This window comes from Dromiciops gliroides, chromosome 6 (assembly GCF_019393635.1).
Source record: "Dromiciops gliroides isolate mDroGli1 chromosome 6, mDroGli1.pri, whole genome shotgun sequence".
Classification (NCBI taxonomy): domain Eukaryota; kingdom Metazoa; phylum Chordata; class Mammalia; order Microbiotheria; family Microbiotheriidae; genus Dromiciops; species Dromiciops gliroides.
In genome coordinates, this window is record NC_057866.1 from 109,009,143 (window position 1) to 109,024,086 (window position 14,944).

Sequence of the window (14,944 nt, forward strand, 5' to 3'; positions counted from 1 at the left end):
CCTCCTGAGGAGCCTTAGAAAGTAACCAGGAGACTGATAGATGTGATCGGTCAACTTAATGATCATTTAGAAAATGGAAAGGGGGCTGTTTGGGCTATTAAATTGTAGGAAGATCCAGGGCAAAAGAGTGGGGTGGGACCTACCTCTCAGTGACAGCTGTAAGCTCTGAGCACTTCTCCATTAAGAGCTTCTGAAACTGCAGAACAAAAAAAATGAAAGGAAAAGAAAAGAAGGGAAAGGATGTGATTTTTTTTTAATGCTACTGGACTTTTAACTTTAGAAATTATATTCAAAGTCCTCCAGCCAGAGAATTTCAATTAACATCTTGTAACTCCTAGTCCAGCACTCTTTCCACTGGCTGTATGACTAGGAATAGATTGACAAACTATTACTAGAAATCAAATAAATCAACCTCCTTGCTGAGGAAACTGAGACCCAGGGTTAAATAAGTTGCCCAGATGTACTCACTGAGTTAGTGACAGAGTGGCAATTTGAATCCAGGCTCCCAGCTCCCAGTTCAGCATTGTTTACATTGCATCGTGACTGTTTCCTGCACTTATCAGACAATTTTCTTTTCAATATAGAAAACACACTCACAGGGAAGTATGCCCATTCTCAGTTAGCCCTGAGGTGGCAGCCCACACATCCTTGTTTGAAGTCTATTCTTTTCATGTAGGATAAGTTTGGTTACTGAAAGGGGCAATGTGAACTCTTAGACAAAGAAAAAATACTAAATCAACTTGTGAAGAATTTATGGTTTTGCCCCTTTTGTATGTGAAAAGTTTGGTTGTAAAAAGAAACAGAAAAAAAAATATGTTTACAAAAAAATTGTTAACATCCAAGTGTCAAATAATACAATTTTCAGATAAAATCTAACAGGGTAGGTTATAAGCCTAAGTAGAAAGCATAGAGGACCCTAATGAGAACAGAGAAATGGCAGAGGATGCAGAGCATTGTGGTCTCTTAGCTCATTTGCGTGTAACTGTTTTCAGAGTTTAAGAGGTTTAAATTCACAGTATGATAAATCAAATAACTCTCTAGGGACCATAGGGCAACTAAATTAGGACTCTTGGTTTCATAACTAAGAAAATAGTGGGTTTTGTGAGTTTCACCTCATAAAGTAAACAGAAGAGGAGAGGCAGGCTTTAAAGGCAGTTGTTTTAAGAGACAAAGCAGGACAATGCAGCATCCTCTGGAGTGAAGAGCTGGCTGGGCTTGACTTCATTGCCTAGATACCCAATCTAAGGAGCTTTGCAGTACTCTAGCTTAAGGGGAATTCTTTATAATAGTGTGCCCTTTTAAGGGTGATTGTGAATCGAAACAGCTTGTAAGTGCTTCATCAACTTGAAATCAGAATAGTAAGTAGGCTTGCCCAGCAGGAAAATAGTGAAAATCACTAGGGGAGCAGTTACCAAGGAAGCAGTTTAATGTGGTACAAATTATTTCTGAAGAGATTAGTCCAGGACCTGTAGTTCAGAGTTGTAAACTACCCCCAAACAATGCATAGTCCTTATTCAATGATCCTAGTAGGTTTCTGTAACCTTGTTCCCACTCTCGTCCATGTATACTGTATGCATTGGTAGGAGGGTGAAAGTGAGATTTATGGGTTAACTATGACATATTGATTAGAGGCAACTAGAAGGCACAGTGGATACAGCACTTGGCTTGGAATCAGCAAGGCTCATTTTCCTGAATTCAAATCTGGCCTCAGATACATACTAGCTGTGTGACCCTGGACAAGTCATTTAACTCTATTTGCCTCAGTTTCCTTATCTGTAAAATGAGCAGAGAAAGAAATGGCAAATCACTCCAGTATCTTTGCCAAGAAAAGCCCAAATGAGGTCACAACTGAACAAAAGAAAATGATTATTTTTTCATTGCTTTATATTTAATAGTTTCAATGTATTATCTATTGTTGCTTTTGTTTTATCATTAAGTAAATATTTCATGTTTGAGTTAATGGTGCCATCATTGTAAGAGGCTGATTTGTATAATTAGAAAGCACACTGGTAGCTCTTCAGCTATAGTAACATGTTGGAAAAGTATACACACACATACACATATATACATATACACACATATATACATACATATATCCTCTCTTTAAAAGGGTTTATATACTTTAAATATTTTATGTACTTCAAACACTACATATACTATATATATACTTTATATACTATATATACATTTTAAAAGTATGTGTGGATGGATGGGTGGGTGGATGGATGGAAGGATGGATATATGTATCGTGTGTGTGTGTGTGTGTGTGTGTGTGTGTGTGTGTACATGCGTGTGCACATCCTCTCTTTAAAAGCATTGTCCTTCACACCCTGAGAGAGTTTAGATGTAGCCTATGGTGGTGATCCTGAGAATCCAGACCTGTCAATGGGAGCCAGCCCATAGAGAGTATGTGGGCATGCCTCACTTAGAGATAGTGACCTACATTGTTGGCATGCACACAGGTCACCACATGTAGCCATTACACTGATAATTTAAACCATTCGCCCTCCACCCCCAAAGCACCTAAATTCCCAGGTTTTCTGCCTATCCTTAACACCTCAGCCACTGACCTGCTCCATCTCCTCTGAGGTCCCCCTGGTGAAGATGCTGTACTCATTGATCATGGAACGTGCATGACAGGTCAACCGGACACTCAGGCTGTGCACCCGCCCCCACCGTTCCCGGTCCAACTTCTGCCCGATCCTTCCCAACTCAGTGCTAATGATCCAGGCCCGCTTCAAGAGCAGCTGCAGGTGGTCACAGGGGCCATGCTGTGAGGATGGGATCAACTCACTCTGGGCATCATCCTCCAGGCTAATGGGCTTTGACTGGAGGATGCACATGCACTCACAATCGGTCATCAACTTTAGGTCTTCCATCCATCGCTGAACAGAGTCCACCTGAATCAGGGGCAACCTGAAAAGGGGACAACATCAAGATGGTCATTCACTGAACCAGGGGGAATCTTCACTATTCATTGGTAGGTGGCACAATGGAGGGAATGCTGGATCTGAAGTTAGGAAGCCCTGAGTTCAAATCTAGGTTCCAACATTTGGCTGTGCAACCCTGGGCAAGTCATTTAACCTCTATTCACTTCAGTTTCTTCATATTCAATGCAGATAATAGTAGTTCGTACCTCCCAGAGTTGTTTTTATATAATATTTTATTTTTCCCTAATTACACGTTAAAACAATTACACAATTAAAACAATCTCATCAAAAGCTAATATTCTCTCATAGCCCCAGCTTTCCTTCACTTCCTGGTCTTATTAGTGTGATGAAATAATGGCTGTCTCTTCCTACTCTTATCCCTGGGCAGAAGACATCAGAACACAGGATTTAGAATTAGGGCACCCCCCCCATCATCAAGTCCAGAGCCTTCCCCATATACATTGAAAAGCAGACTCAGATTGGTAAAAAGGATTTGCCCAGCATCATATAGATTATACACGGCAGAGTTAGGATTTTAATCAGGGTCTTCAAACTCCAAATCTAGCTCCATCACACCTCCTGGCATCCCTCAGCCTCAGAGCTGCTTCTGAGGCTAAAGAAACACAGCTCCTAGTCATAGACTCTGTAGCATGAGTTCCAGAAACCCATCCTTCTGTTAAAAGCCCAGAATGTCTGCCAGCTCTGATGGAAAGAACAGCCCCGCCCTGGGTCCTGGATTGCAAGCTATAGCAATACTGTATCCCTTGGAAACCGGACCCTTGCCCATCCCCCAGCCTCGGGGTAGCTGCCTCTCAGCAGTCACAGACAGAAGCAAAAACCACCTGCTGTGGCCCACCCTCCCCGCCCCCGACCTTTTACTAGGCAGTGCTGGAGATTGTTCTTGAGACCCCTGCCCTCCTCCCAGGTCTCTCTTCCCCCTGGTGTCTCAGCCAAAGCAGGTACAATCCAAACCCCTGGTAACTGTGATGGAACCACAGACTGGCACTGCCAATAGAGAGACCATTCAAGTCTAACCTCCTCATTTCACAAATGGAGAAACTGAGCCCCTGGGAGAAGGAAAAGAATTGCCCCAAATCACAGTTACCAAGGGGTGGGACAAGGACTGGAATCTGGATGTTCTCATTCAAAGAGAGACAGAGGCAGAGACAGAAAGGTGGGGAGGGAGGGAGGAAGGGAGAAAGGGGGAGGGAGGGAAAGTGGGGAGGGGGAGGGAGAAAGGGGGAAAGAGGGGAAAAAGAGGGAGGGAAGAAGGGAAAGGGAGGAGGAAGGGAAGGAAAAGGGGGAGGAAGGGAGGAAGGGAGGAAGAGAGAGAGAGAGATTGAGAATTAAGCACTGCACTTACTATATGGCAGGCACTGTGCTAAGTGCTAAGACTACTTATATACTTGCTTATAAAAAAGGATAATCCCTACCTTCAAGGAGCCTGTATTCTAAAATGTAAACTGGAAAGGGGATGGGGTGGGGGAAAGGCTTCTGGAGAGGCGGTGAAGTGCAGAGAGGGAGGGTAGAGCTGAGAATGAAATGGGTGTGGTCCGGGTGCTGGATGAACCCTTGGTTTGGCAGCAGGGTGGAGGCATCTCCTGGAGATGGAAAAGCCCAGAACCTGGAAATTTTGTATGCTCTTCTCCAGGTCAGAGTTTCTTTATTTACAAAACCAAAGTCTCTTCTCTGGCTTTTGAGCTCCTGGGTCAGGGTCTCCTACCTGCCTTCCTCTCCCATCTCCCATCACAAACCCTTCTGAGGTAGCATCAGATATGCACTATGTGTATTTACATTTTAGAAACAACTCCCCTTACCTCTGACTAGAACTTTTTTAAAATTTTTTTGATCTCATACTAACGCCTTGTTACAGACAGCTCCATCCTCCTGACTAAGGTGCTTCCCGACGATCCACAATTATCTTAGGGCAATCTTCAGCCAAAGAGAACTCCAAATGATGCAGTGGAAAAATGACTGGATGCAGAGCCAGAGTCCCTGGTTTCCAATCCTGCCTCTGACACTACCTCTGTGACCTAGAGTAAGTGTCTTTCCTTCTCATGGCCTCAGTTTCCTTCTCTGTAAAATGAGCGGGGCTAGTCTAAAGGATCTCTAGGTGGTCTGAGGTGGAAGAAATCACTAGTGGGTTGATGGGTTGAACATGTGACGGGCCAACTTCTCCATGACCTGGGAGAAGTATTCATTGTCTGTCACCCATTAGCAGGCCAGTGATCTTTCTCAGGCACAAACCCTACAGATAAAAAGGCAGACCAGTTGATTCCTGACCTAGTTCCCAATGACTCTTGTTCTGAGTCAGCTGAGCTGAAACCCAAGGAAAAGGGTGTCAGAGGTCACCTTCCACAGCAAAGAATTTCAGAGATAGTTAATGGGCCTCCGAAAAACTGGGAAGCAATCATCACTATATGGTCACTAGTTTATTCACTGGGGAGAAGTGATGGGAACTGCTTTCATCTACCTAGGAAGTGTAATCACAGCTCCCTGGTAGAACACTGAAGGAAAAATTCACAGGTCTGCTTGAGTTCTTTTGTCCAAGCGGGAATGATTTCTCAGAATGACAGTTTTGGAGATAGTATTGAGATGAAGAGAGACATCCTTCTAATGGGGCTGGATGTGTGCTGATTGGGGAAAAGCAAGATCATTGCCTTTTCTTTTTAAAAGTTACTCAGATGCATTTCAATATCTAAAAGTAATTTAAGCCAAGGGGGGGAAAAGTCTCTGGTGCCCACCGAACAGTGAGAAAATATCTATGGGTAGGAGGCAATGGGGGGAGCAGGAAAGAGATCAGGGAAGGAAGATTATGAAGGCTATATGGTCTGACCCAGGTCCAAACTAGAAGATACTTGCAGCTCTATGTGTGTGTGTCTGTGTGTCTGTGTGTGTGTGTCTGTGTATCTGTGTCTGTGTGCGTCTTTGTCTCTGTACCTAAGTGGCTCCCAAGAATGTGTCAGAATAGACCATGCTGGTATGTGATTTCCCATGTTGCACCCATGTGTGTCCCCATAGTATGGTCCATGTAGATTCTTGTTTTGGCTCCTGTGGCACATCAGTCAGATTTCCCATAATGTTTACATGGAGTAGGACTAAAAATAATAGCTAATCTTTATAGAGAACTTTATGGTCTGCAAAGCATTGACCGTGTTATCTTATCTGACTTTTGCAACCACCCTGTGAGGCGGTGGTAGTAGTAGCAGCAGCAGCAACAGCAACTAACATTTGTATAACAATGTACTATGCACCAGGCACTATATAAGCACTTTGCAATTATTATCTCATTTGATCTTCACAAAAATCCTGGGAGGTAGAGGTTGTTGGTGTGGTGTTGTTCCCATTTTACTGATGAGGATACTGAGGCACTGGCCACTACTCTCCTTCCCCTATTAGATGTAAGCACCTTGAGGGCAAAGGAGTGCTTTATCTTTTATATCCATATTACCAGAACCCACCACAGCGCTTGGTACCTAGCAAGCACTTAATAAATGTTTTGTTCTTCATTTAAACTTGAAACTCTCCTCCCACTAGCTTCCTGCAGGGTGATGGCCAGATCTACTCATGGCTTCCTGGGCTGCCAGAGTGTAAGGTTACAGATGACATTTGTTCTTCCAAAAAGCATCTTCCTGGAGAGCTCAGAGATATCCCAAACATAGGGATCTCTTCACCCCCACTACCACTAGCCTTTATAGATTAAGCAAATCACTTAAGGAAGAGAGACAGAAATAAAGTCTATTTCTTAGAAAAAGGCAGTAACCACTGGCTGCATCCATCCTAGACACCACAGACCTTCCTTAGGGAGGGACAGGACCATCTCATCCCTGATAGCTCTCCCTCACTATCGGTAAATGGTAGGGGATGTGGGATGAGCACAAAGCGCACTTGCAGACATCAATCTAACCTGGGTGTATATTCTCATCAATGAGGATGCCAGGGAAATGGGTTGTGATAGATAGGGATAGGATCAGTTTGGTGCCTGTGGAGAGATCCTCTGATATCGGTTTAAAATCCCTGCTGTGGCATGTAGAAGTGTCTTTTAAAGTCAGAATCATAGGCTGTTAAAGCTGGAAAGGATCTTCCTCTCTAATCCAATCCCTTCCCATTCAACAGTTGTAGAAATTGAGGCTCAGGGAGGTGAAAGAACTTGCTTAAAGTTAGTGACTGCATCAGTGCTAGATGTTGTGTTCTAATTCCTGGACTGAAGTAAACACACACACACACACACACACACACACACACACACACACTTTTGCATTCATGTGCGTATACAAGACATGTAGACTCACACATACATATCTGCATATTATATATATATATATATATTTATCACAAACAAATGTAGACAATACATTACATAAAAAATACATAGATAGATGATGCTTGAACATGCAGAAATCAGAGGTAACTGAAAACATGAATTGGGAGAGTGATAGGTTTGGAGTCAGAAAACCTAGGTTCTAATCCTAGCCCTGAAACTTCCTCGGTATGACTGTGAACTCCTTGAAGGCAGGGACCATCTTTTGCCTTTCTTTGTATCCCACTTAGCACAGTGCCTGGCATACAACAGGTGCTTAATAAATGCTCATTGACTCCCTTTGCCTATGGAATCTTGGTTGGACAATTCACTGCCACTCCCTGGTACTCAGTTTCCCTATCTGCAAATTAAGTGTATAGAGTAGGAAATCATAGAATCTCAGATGTAGAGTTAGAAGGAACTTTAGAGGTAATCTCCAAGGCTGAGGCCCAGAGAGGGTAAGTGACTTATCTAAAGTCACCTAGGTAAAAAGTAATGGAGCCAAGAATCAAATCAAGGTGCTCTGACTTCAAATCCAGCATTTCTTCTACCAAACTACCTAAAATTCCTCTATTCCTTCTTTTTTTTTTTTTAAGAAATCAAGATTTATTTTCCTTCAAGAATCTTTTCCTTCTCTATTAGAGCATCTGGGATAAAACTTAGGACCACTCTGTGGTAGTCCCTACCCACTCAGTGGCCTGAGCAGTAGGAGCCGCAGACCAGTCCTCGGTAGCAGGCTGAGCACGCCAGTCTTCAGTAGGGAACTGCTGAATGGGCACAGATGGCACCTGCACTCCCTCAGACCAATCAGCCACCTCTGGTTGAGCAGCAGTGAATTCTGGGGCAGGGGCAGTCCATTCACCCTGAAATTCCTCCTTTGTCACTGCCTTCTCAGCTGCGGCCTGCTCTTCCTTCTCAATCTCTTCTGGATCCCTGTAGAAGTAAAGATCAGGCATCACTTCCCACGGGTGTTCACGGGAGATGGTACCACGCATACGTAGGACTTCACGGGCCAGCATCCACCACATCAGACCCACAGAGTGAGCTCCCTTGTTGTTGCATGGAATGGCAATGTCCACATAGCGAAGTGGAGAATCTGTGTTGCACAATGCAATGGTTGGGAGGTTAACATATGATGCTTCAGTCAGAGGCTGGTGATCTGCCCGAGGATCAGTGACCACCAAGAGACGAGGTTCCCGGAAAGCTGCCTGAATCTGGTTAGTGAAGGTGCCCGGAGTGAAACGTCCAGCAATAGGTGTAGCACCAGTGGCAGCAGCAAATTTCAGAACAGCTCGCTGGCCAGTGTTCCTGGATGAGATAACACTAACATCAGCAGGGTTTTCAATGGCAACAATGGCACGAGCAGCGAGCAGAAGCTTTTCCCAAGTTCTCTTCAAATGAATGATGTAGATGTCATCACTCTTCCTTTTGTAGATGTACTGTTCCATCTGGAAGTCCAAATTAGTGCCACCCAAATGGGTTCCTGCAGCGAGGAATTTGAGGACATCCTCTTCCTTCATCTGCAAGACATCCAGGGCTCCGGACATTGTGGAAGTTTCCCTTTAAAGTTACGACGGAAACCGAGTACAACGCCGTATGGATCCCTCTTCTGGGTAGCGCGGAAAGGGCTATTCCTTCTTTTTAATTACCCCTTGGGTGAGGAGAACATGACTAACACAGAAATTCATTTTGCATGACGACACATATTTTTAATAGGTTTTGTTTTTCTTACCTTCTCATTGGAGGGGGAGGAAGATAATTTGGAACTTAAACAATAATTTTTAAATGTTCTAAGAAAGAAAGAGGGAGAGAGAGGGGAGAGGAGAGAAGAAGAGAGATATGAAGATGAAGAAGAAAGGGAGAGAAGAGTAAGAGAGAGAAAAGAACAGAGGAAAGGAAAAGAGATAGAGGGACAGAAGAAGAGAGAGAGGAAACAAGAGGAAGAGAGCAGTAGCCCAACTAAGACTCAAAAAACTAAAAACTAACTCCTTCCATCTATGAATCCTGTGATCCCACATATATAATGTAAGTCTCCCCAGCTATGTTGTAAGCCTGTGAGAAGCAGTAAAAGGCAGAGGTTGGCTATGGTAAAGGGTATGTCTCCCATACCCCCATGACATGACAAAGATATTTTAAAATGTGTCTGGCAACTTCCCAGACTGTAAGCTGAACCAAGATCCTGAGGAATCTCTATATTCTGTAGGACTCTTGAAGAGAACAGTATCGCAGTGACTACTCTCATTCTCCCTTCTTTATGGATGATCTGACCCAAACCAAATCAGAAAAGGAGTTCCAAACATTCTATTCTCCCACACCCCACCTCCTACCCACTTTAAGGCAAATAAAATAAAAGTATTATGGATTTAGAAATGAAAAATCACTTAAAATTTATCTAATGAAGCCCCCCTCAATTTTACAAATGAGGAAACTGAGGACCAGCAGTATGGTATAGAGCACAGAGTACAGGGCTTGGATCCAGGAAGATCTGAGTTCAAATGTCACTTATGACTCTCACTAGCTACATAACTCCCCCCCCAAAAGTCACTTAACCTCAATTTCTTCCTCAGTAAAAAATAGCAGGGTAGAGAGGGTGGATGAGATAGTCTCTAAGGTCCCTCCAAGCTCCAAATCTATAATCAATAAGGTTAAGTAACTTGCACAGGGGCCACCACATCATTCCATTTCTGGGATCCCGAAGCTATGAGCCACTGTATATATCCAGTAAGAACCTCGGAAGACTCGCTCAGCCCACTGTCTGGTTTAGATTTTATTGAATACAGCTGTTTTAGATGTTCTCTGAGATAAGAAGCATGTGTCCAGAAACCAGCCCTCTCCCCCTTTTCTTAGTTCAAATGGCTGCTTTTACTAGCAAAAACTGTGTGTGTGTGTGTGTGTGTGTGTGTCTTCATGCATACAGGCATGTTGGCACCCTGCCCCTGAGTCTCTTTCTAAACCACCCAGAGCCTTCCTTCCCACCTGCATTCCAGGAGCATTTGCAATGTTCCGTGGAGTTCTGAAATGTTTACTTATGTTTTGCAATGTTTAATTCACTCAGTTGTGAAGAGTGTGGTCATTTCCTCCTTGTTCATCTCCTTGCATTAACAAGCACAATTCCATTTTCAAAAGGTCGACCTGTATTTCAGGAAAATTAGTGGTGCTGGTTTCTCAATTATCATGCTGCCACCTCGGAATGGCTATGTGAAAAATCCCCGAAAGGGAGGAGGCACTCAACGGGCTAAAATAACCACTGGTTGTTTTCAAGTGCCCATTACCCATAATGACCAGGACTCAAAAGATAATCAATCCAATTCCACCATCTCTGCCCCTTATTTCTTCCTCCCCCTCACCTTAGGAACTCCAGAAGGATTCTATCATTTCCACTATCAGAAAGAAAGGGAAGAACAGTTTCTAAAAAGTTAATTCTCTGGGCCTTGAGTCCCTTCTCATGTTGTCATAAAGTATGGCACCAAGTCTTAGATTACCAAAAGACAGAGCTGGACAGAGGAAAGGAAGGGACTCTAGGTTTAGGTTCTAAAGCTCTGGGATTTTATCCCAGACTCTAAGTAGCTGTGTGACCTCAGATAAGTGTCTTCCTATCTCTGGGTAACTCTGGCTTCCTTATCTGTAAGTGAAGATGTAAACTCCTTGAGGGCAGGACATCCCCAAGTCCTAGTATAATGCCTAATGCACAATTGGTGTTTAATAAATTCTTGCTGAATTTAATCTGTAAAATGGGATTCAATTAAATTACCTCAGAGGTCCTCCTTCCCTCTAAATTATAGCATCCTAAGAGAGCTGGATTATATTGGATCGGAAATCTCCCACAAATATTGGGAGGCCAGCTAGGGATGGGCACACAGGTATCCTCAGTCCAACTGGAGTATTGGAATCTAGACCCTGAAGATAAGAATGACAGGGAAGAGTGATGAAATAGATAAATGAAACATAAGAATCCAGGAGTTCAGGAAAGGCTAGGAAGTGCTAGCAGATGGTAATCATGGTCAGGGGGAGAAAAGAGATTATAATAATAATAGCTAACATTTATTAAGCATTTACTAAGAGCCAGGAATTGTGCTAAGCACTTTACAATTATTGTCTCATTTGATCCTCACAACAACCCTCAGAGGGAGATGCTGTTATTACAACGGTTCCTATCTAGTAGAGGCAAACCTTTACCACCGATTCAGCAACTACGTGTTCTTCAGATAAATGAACCATTTGACATTAATGTAAATGGTATCCTCAATGTTTCTGCTGTGGATAAAAGTATGGGCAAGGGGAGTAAGATCTACATCACCAATAACAAAGGTCATCTGAGTAAAAAAGATGTTGAGCCTGGGGTCCAGCAGCCTTCATCATGGAGGCTGTTATAAAGGATGAAAAACTTCAAGAAAATATTGGCAATGAAGACAAACAGAAGATCCTTGACAAATACAGTGAAAGAATCAACTGGCTGGAAAAAGAACTGGGGAGTCTGAATGCAGATTGAAGCACACTATGTTCACTTTTGTTGTTACTTTTTTGTTGTTGCTGTTGTTTCTTCTTTCTTGTGTTTTTTCCCTTTTGATCTGATTCTTCTCTTACAACATGACTAATGTGGAAATATATTTAACATGATTGTAATGTATAACCTATATCAGATTGCTTACTGTTCTCAGGATGGGGGAGGGAAGGGAGGGTGGTAGAAAAATCAGGAACTCAAAAAAAAAATCTTTACATGTAATTGGAAAAATAATTAAAATGAATATTTTTTAAAAAAACAAGACAGTTTAGCTAAAAGGAAAAAAGAGAGAGTGTGAAACACACACTTTAGTGGAACAGAATATGTTTGTAAGGTACGTGTTCTACTATAGTAAGGGGTTATTAACCTCACATCCTTGGATACCTTTTAGGGGGTTCATGAACTTAGATGAGGAAAAACTATTTATTTTCACTAACCTTTGTTTTCCTTTGGGGGAAAAAAAAGAATCAATTAGCTGGGTAAGAACCAGATGACTGAGAAGGAAGAATCTGAGCATCAGAAGAAAGAATTGGAGTCTGCAAGCCCATCATTATTAAGCCGCATCAGAGTAGACTGCTAGTTTGGGGCAGCTAGGTGGTGTAATGAATAGAACATTGGGCCTGGAGTCAAAAAAAATCTAAGTTCAAATCCAGCCTAGTTGTGTAACCCTGAACAAGTCACACAACCTCCATTTGCCTCAGTTCCTCATCTGTAAAATGGAGACACATTGGCAAAGGAAATGGAAAAGCACTCTAGTATTTTTGCCAAGAAAACCATATGTCTAAAGTCTATGGGATCACATGGAGTTGGATATGACTGAGCAACTAAACAATAACCAAGGTGGATGGGGCATGCCAGGAGGCATAGCTGGGGAGGGGGGTTTCCAGGGGATGGGGCAGGGCCATCTGGAAATGCTTCTTTAGGGTCAACTAAACGTACCAGAAGAAAGAGATTTCTACACAGCTCTCCAAGGCAGTGGCAATTTAAAAGTAACATTTAAGTTACTGTGTAAATCTGGGCATTTTAAATGCCTGAATGTGGGCAGAGGGAGAGAAATGAACAACATTGTATTTTATCAGTTTTGTGAACAAGTAAAAATGCAATTCTTGTTCTGGAGAATAAAAATAGAATTCCTTGCTCACACAGGGAAGAATCAAGGCCCCATGTTACCCATATGATCTCCCCCAACACACACACACACACACACACACACACACACACACACTCCCAACCCTTGGCAGCCGATCTAATTCAGGGCAATGGCTGCCATGACGCCACATAATAAGCTACTATTCTTAATTTCAGAGTCTAGGGATGATATCTCGTTAGGCTTTTGATTATGCTCATCTTTGGACATTGCATAATCGCCTGCCATGCCTGACCTGCCTCTATTAGCTTCCTCATTCCCTGGGACTGCTCTTGGCTTAATTGAATTTGCAAACAAAACCCCCACACCCACCCCAAATCAAGTATCTAGAAAATAGGGGAGATGGTCCCTGTAGAGCTGCCCTTAGATGCACCATGGCTTCCTCACTGGTTGGATGCATTTTCCTATGGAGCTTGAAGCTGCTTTTTTGGTGCTAAATGAAATCCTCATTCTATAAGCAGAAAATATAGTCATTGTGCCTTGAGCATAGGGGAGAAGCCCTGAACTGGTGGTCAGTCTATGGCAGCCAGGAAGGAGTCATACAGAATGTCTGCCCTGAGGCACAGAAACCCATTGGGGGAAAGAGGGATGAATACCCCACCCTATGCAGCCAGCCCAGCACCAAGGCAATGGTCATGGCTGGCCAAGGTCTACAATGCAAGTCAGCCAGTTTCCTGTCCCAGGATAGGAATTGGGAGGAAAAGATAGTTCTATCCCAGACAAGACTATCCCCACCCATTCCTGGAATGCACTCCCTCCTCATCCCTGTCCTTAGAATCCCTAGTTTCTGTCAAATCTAAGTTCAAATGCCTCCTCCTACACATAGCCCTTCCTGATCATTGTTGCCAATACCTCCTCCCCGCCAAAAAAAAAAAAAGAACCCCTTTGCATTTATTTCGCATATATTTACATATTTGTGTATGTATGTATATGTGTATATGTATGCACACAATGTTATCTCCCCAATAAAATGTTAGCACCTTGAGGGTAGGCAGTGTTTCATTTCCATCTTTGTATCTCCAGTGAAATGCTTCTTGAGATTGATAAAGTTGATTGATGGATGGATTCTGGGAGCAATTTGCTGATTACAGGGCATATTAATTAGCCAAGATGGGCCAGCAGCATGATGCAGTGTTGGAGGAAGCATTAGGATCATGATTCCTAAGAGACTGTAAGAATATGGTGCCAGGATACAAACAAATGGTTGGGCTAAACAAGAAGCAAACACTCTTATAGGTTATGTTGGGTCACTAGAATTTTAAGCCCATTATTGTGTACTTGAGCCCCATTCTCCTGACTTGCTCCAACTCCAATTAGCTGGAGAATTGCTTAAATCATGCCTACACCCTTTAGCCTCCATGGGGTGGCTGGATCACTCACGTTTCCTGTTGGCTGGCACGTTCTCCCCCAGCTGCCATATTCATTAAGCTCATGGAATTTATGAGGAAGTAAACAGGTAGAGTCCCAGAGGTAACCACAAGTTCAGATCCTCCATCCAACACAAAGCTCAGACTGAGAAGCAGGACTGAAGATCTCAGGCAAGTAGGTTGGCTAGGAAGGCATCCCAAGGCAAGGACACAGAAGCTCATGAGAGAGAATTAAGGAAACTTAGAGCTGAAAGGAACCTTAGAAGCCATATAGTCCAACCCATTCTGGACCAAGAATCCTCTTTACAATATCCCAATGTAAGAAAAGGCAGTAAGCTCTCAGAACTCATGACACCATCACTCCAAAAAACCTCCAAATATTGCACTGAATAATTCCTAGAGCAGTAAAACCCAGAAAAGAATGGGCTGAAATCATTTTCCAGCCAAAGATGGCTTAGGAGGTTGGCAGGAGGAAGGCTGCTGTGCTGGGGTGGGAGTGAAGCCCAACCCCACAGTCATGCTGACACAGATCAGTCCCAGGCAGGTCGAGCCAGAAAAAGAGACACCCGGAGCCTCTGAATCAGCTGTAGCACCAGTGTCTTCTGGAACTAAGCTCACAGTCTGGTGAGAGGGCTGAAAGGTTGGCAGGGGGGAAATTACAGGGGTCTCTGCTGGTGCTGAGGCAGAACTTGGGTGTTT

The 14,944-nt window shown here is 43.3% G+C and overlaps 2 protein-coding genes across 2 annotated transcripts in view; both read right to left on the bottom strand.

Moving 5' to 3' along the window:
* INSC (INSC spindle orientation adaptor protein) overlaps positions 1–14,944 on the bottom strand; it is a 168,199-nt gene that overhangs the window by 83,878 nt on the left and 69,377 nt on the right. Inside the window, exons 3-4 of the mRNA XM_043973282.1 lie at positions 2,571–2,916; positions 144–196 (exon numbers count right to left, since the gene is read on the bottom strand). Coding sequence (XP_043829217.1) covers positions 144–196; positions 2,571–2,916 — 399 coding nt within the window. The remainder of the gene's footprint in view (positions 1–143; positions 197–2,570; positions 2,917–14,944) is intronic.
* Positions 7,811–8,852, bottom strand: LOC122732871 (40S ribosomal protein SA-like). The gene has a single exon (XM_043973283.1). It carries the CDS (start codon positions 8,775–8,777, stop codon positions 7,890–7,892), a length of 888 nt encoding a protein of 295 aa, XP_043829218.1. The 5' UTR covers positions 8,778–8,852; the 3' UTR covers positions 7,811–7,889.